General features: G+C 47.1%; 1 protein-coding gene across 7 annotated transcripts in view; it reads right to left on the bottom strand.

Annotated features, from left to right (window-relative positions):
- Window positions 1–269: 269 nt before the first annotated feature.
- Window positions 270–4,997, bottom strand: part of cyfip2 (cytoplasmic FMR1 interacting protein 2) — a 91,080-nt gene continuing 86,352 nt past the window's right edge. For all 7 annotated transcript variants that reach the window (XM_043703145.1, XM_043703151.1, XM_043703146.1 and 4 more), the window contains 2 exons: window positions 3,239–3,386; window positions 270–1,353 (listed from right to left, as the gene is read on the bottom strand). In XM_043703145.1, the coding sequence (XP_043559080.1) occupies window positions 1,186–1,353; window positions 3,239–3,386 (316 nt within the window). In that variant the 3' untranslated portion in view covers window positions 270–1,185. The remainder of the gene's footprint in view (window positions 1,354–3,238; window positions 3,387–4,997) is intronic.

The following is a 4,997-nucleotide window of genomic DNA, read 5'->3' as shown; positions in this document are numbered from 1 at the left end:
ATTGATTCGAGCCCTTGTCGACCGTCTTACCACACAATGGTATATCCCTACCCATAGACCAGGAAGGCTGCGTGCAAATCCCATCTGCTCCAGATTTGGAGATGCCGGTGTTGGACTGGGGTGTACAAAGTTAAAAATCAGCGAGGTAAAAACTCTACATGTTCGGATTCGGACTCGTGATATCACCTGATGAAGGAGCGTCGCTCCGAAAGCTAGTGTGCTTCCAATTAAACCTGTTGGACTAGTGTGCTTCCAATTAAACCTGTTGGACTATAACCTGGTGTTGTGTGATTTTTAACCATCTGCTCCAGAGTTGTGTCGTAACATCTCTAAACAGGTTGATTAAAAATACTTCTGAGCCCCTGAAGCTAGACAAAAGCCCAAAATTAAATTCCTAGGATAGGTGTATTCTTGTACCATGTAACTCTGTAAATAAATAAATGTGCAATGATTAGCTCCAGTTCCATCCTCCACCAATTGGCTTTCTGAAATAGACCATTAACTGTGAAGCACTTTGGGATAGGATCTATAGAAATGTAACCTTACACACCAAAACACTTCCTTCCAAATATGCGAGAGATCAGAGGCGTTTAAGGAAAGAATCTGTGGAGTGACAGGCAAGGTGACCATAAACTTCCATGGGGAACTTACATTGTGCTCTTAATTTCTGACACTACTCACTAAAACCCTCAGGGAACTCCCGTCACACCGTCACTAGGGCTCAGCAAAGTGCTTAGATATAGCAGGTGGCATGGGTTTGGTGTCTAGGGAGCACCAGATTACAATAACACAACATTAACAATCCGAGAGTATGGTACGTGTACAGGACAGGACGCACAGCAGAATTGACCAATAAATCATGTTGCTCCCATGTGAACCCTCCTAACAGCAAGATTAAGCTCACTCCCAAATATCCACCACAAGGCAGCTCAGTTTTAGCTGCAAATACTCAGGGGCCAAAGTGAAATTTTGTTTTTGTCCCTAAATGGCTCAGTTGAAATAAAGTGACATGGAGGGGTTAAGGGATAAACCCCTCTGACCCGTAGTTGAGGGTTAGGATCATTAGGGAATCCAGATACCACTGTAAACTGAACCAGAAATGGGGTCCTTGAAGACTCTTGAGCTCACTTCTGCATCTGGATCTCCTCCTGAACGAGGGTCACGGGTCAAAGGTCAGTGTCACTTCTAGCAGGTGGTGGCCAGGGATTGGTGAATCGGTGGCTGGAAACAACGCACGTGCTCAACCGTTGAGCTGTCGTTCTCCACTGACTTGAGGTACTTGTTCAACATGGCGAAAATCTCATTGTTCAAGATCTGGTACTTCCTGATCCTGTCCGCCATCTTCTTCAGAGGCTGTGGGAAGCAAGAATGGACACGACACCAAATAAGGCTTTTGAGATGCTGACCCAGGAACAAGAGACTGCCATTCAGCTCCCCCCGCACCTTCTCCATTACGCAGCAGAGCCGCATCTAACTCCACCTACCAGCTGTGGTTACCCTTACTGAACAGAAATCTACCACTCTCTGCTTTGAAAATTTCCCAAGTCCCCCACCCCAACCTGAGCTTCAAATTTTGGGGGAACGGAGTTCCAGGTTTCCCTGACCATGTGCAAGAAGTCACACTTCCTGATATTACCCCTGAATGATTTAGCTTTAATTTGATAGTTACAATCCCTTTGATCTGGATTTGCACACCCGAGGAAGTCATTTCACTTTTTTACTCAGTCAATTCCCTTAATCACCATAAATACTTCAATTAGGTCACTGCTTAATCATCAATAGCCAAGGGAATACAAGCTGTGGCTCAGTGGTTAGCCCACTTATCTTACAAAGTTAGGGACCTGAGTTCAATTCCAGCCTCAGGCAACTGTCTGTGTGGAGTTTGCACAATCTCCCCGTGTCTGTGTGGGTTCCCTCCCACAGTCCAAAGATGGTGGATTGACCACACTAAATTGCACATAGTGCCCTGTGGTTTACAGGCTTGATGGATCTGCATGGGAAATGCAGAGATACGATAGGGTGGGATGCTTGCTGGAGGGCCAGTGTGGACATGATGGGCCAAATGGCCTGTTCCTCCACTGTAGGGATTCTATGAAACCTGGTTTGTGGATCCTGTACTCATTTCAATCTCTGTTATCCAGTCCATTGGATGCTGAGGTGAAAGGAACCAATGGGGATTGACTGTGTCACTGGACAAGCTAAGATGATGACTCGTAAATCTTGTGCTTGGCACGGACACACTCTCCGGCTCAGGGTCAACATCACTCCATTGCGCCAACATGTTTTTCCAAGCTTGATATTTCTTCCCACAGCGGGCGGGGGGGGGGGGGCAGATTCTGTAAAACCCAGGCCTGGATAAAATGGCACACATCACCAACTCTCAATCCATGCCATTTGGGAAGTGCATTGGGATTACTGTCAAACCCAAGTAGCTCCAGGCAAGAGATATCCCGAGTCTGGAATGTCGAGTTCAGATTCTGGGGGAGCAGGGTTCCAGAATTCATGCTTTGCTGAAGGACAAACTGCTGTCCAGGCCCTGAGGGCGCAAAGGAATTTCACATTCACTCTGGGCAAAGGGAACGGCTCCATTGAGTTTTTTTTTTAAATTCACTCGTGGGATGTGGGTGACTCTGGCTGGTCAGTGTTTAGTAACCATACCTAATTGCCCAGAGAGCAGTTAAGAGTCAATCACATCACTGTGGGTCTGGAGTCTCATGCAGGCCAGGCCAGGTCAGAATGGCGGTTTCCTCCCTTGAAGGCCATCCGGGAACCAGTTGTTTTTTTCCGACAATCGACAATGAATTCACGGTCATCTTTAGACTCTTAATTCCAGATTTAAAAAAAGACAATTCAAATTCCACCATTCGGTGTGGTGGGATCCGAACCCAGGTCCCCAGAACTTAACCTGGGTCGCTGGATTAAAGCTCAGTGATAATACCAATAGGCCATCTCCTCCCTGGAGGAGAAAGTGAGGTCGGCAGATGCTGGAGATCAAAGTTGAAACTTTATTGCTGGAACAGCACAGCAGGTCAGGCAGCATCCAGGGAACAGGAGATTCGACGTTTCGGGCACAGGCCCTATCTCCTCCCTGGAAGCAAGTTGACTTCCTGGGGAACCCTGCATGCCCAACATCACTCACCCCCTCAGCAGATAAACAAGCACAATCTCACTCCCATCTTTCGGATCATCTCTGATGTCTGGAGCCTGAACCAGTGCTGCCTACGGAGCAGATACTTACCACGTTCTTTATAATCTCATCCTTGCCGTCCTGCCTCTGAACCTTCAGTAAGTGGTAACAGAAATCGAACAAGTCAAAACGTCGCTGTTGCCCCAGGAGAACGATGATCGAACATCCAGCCCAGTTCAAACCATCCCCGAAGCACTGCCTGAGGGAGGAAGCAGATACAGTGAAACACAGCACTCCTGCACTCAACTCCTTTATTTCTAAATTTGCTGAGATTACAACAACAACTCCACAACATCAAAAGCATTTTCCTGTCTGTAAAGCACCTTGAGACATCCCGAGACGGAAAACGGCGCTGCAGAAATGCAAGACTTCTCTTTGAAAGTTGTTCAAACTCGGTCACGGACCATTCTAAGCTGATTGAATGCAGCTTAGTGGAGGTTTACCACGTGAACCTTGGTTGTCACGTTGCACCAGATTAAAACACTGACTTCTCAGTGACCCTTCAATAAGCACTTCACCAGCCTTAGTCATGCTGGGTGCTACCGAAATGCAAGTTTTCAATGAGGGAGGACAGGAACTCTGTCAGTGTTTCAGTTTTCTACCAATCCCAGAAATCACAGGATTAACGTGAGGATGGACTGCTTGGAATTACTCATCGGAACTAAATTATCTAGCGCTGAGACAAAAAGCCTATAGTTGAGAGTTCAAATACCACCAGGAGAAGTTGAGGATTTAAGTTCAGTGCTGAAAATGTGTTGCTGGAAAAGCGCAGCAGGTCAGGCAGCATCCAGGGAACAGGAGAATCGACATTTCAGGCATAAGCCCTTACGCCCGAAACGTCGATTCTCCTGTTCCCTGGATGCTGCCTGACCTGCTGCGCTTTTCCAGCAACACATTTTCAGCTCTGATCTCCAGCATCTGCAGACCTCACTTTCTCCTCAAAGTTTTAAGTTCAGTTCCAAACAAAAACTGTAATTAACAACATGGCATCAGTGAAAGAAAATGACAATTTAGTTATCATGAAAAGAACCAGCAAACCTTTCTCAGGGCAACTAGGCATAGGCATTAAACATCGGCCCTAGCTGCGACAGCCTGAGTGATTTATTTTTTAAATTTTCTTCTTAAAATGTGTTTGTTTTAAAGATCAGTGGGAGGAGTGTCAATTGGTAGATACAGTGAAGAAAGTGAGGACTGCAGGTGCTGGAGATCAGGGTCGAGAGTGTGGTGCTGGGAAAGCACAGCATGTCAGGCAGCATCTCCGAGGAGCAGGAGAATCGACGTTCCGAGCATTCCTGATGAATGCTCGAAAAGTTGGATGCCTGCTGACCTGCTGTGCTTTTCCAGCGCCACACTTTTTGACTCGTGTGGATTGGTGATAGTGTCAGAAATCCTAGTGTATCAGTCCTGGCACGCAGTAAATGCATAACCTGGCTTTACTCCTGCTCCTGAGCAAGGGTCAGTGTGTGCGTGTGCAGGTGGCATTTCAGTATACACTAACAGCTCGTTTCCCATTAGCACACAGGGTATAGCAAGCAAGTCGGAAGATAAATGACATGTTGGGTTTTACTGCAAGGGGACTGCAGTACAGGAATAAGACCATAAGACAGAGGAGCAGAAATTAGGCCATTCAGGCGAAAATGAGGACTGCAGATGCTGGAGATCAGAGTCGAGAGCATGGTGCTGGAAAAGCACAGCAGGTCAGGCAGCATCCGAGGAGCAGGAGAATCGACGTTTCAGGCAAAAGCCCTTCATCAGGAATGAGGCTGGGAGCCTTGGGGTGGTGGAGAGATAAATGGGAGTGGGGTGGGGC

The sequence above is a fragment of the Chiloscyllium plagiosum genome, chromosome 14 (genome assembly GCF_004010195.1).
Source record: "Chiloscyllium plagiosum isolate BGI_BamShark_2017 chromosome 14, ASM401019v2, whole genome shotgun sequence".
In the NCBI taxonomy this organism is placed as follows: domain Eukaryota; kingdom Metazoa; phylum Chordata; class Chondrichthyes; order Orectolobiformes; family Hemiscylliidae; genus Chiloscyllium; species Chiloscyllium plagiosum.
This window is presented reverse-complemented; position numbering and strand designations above follow the sequence as displayed.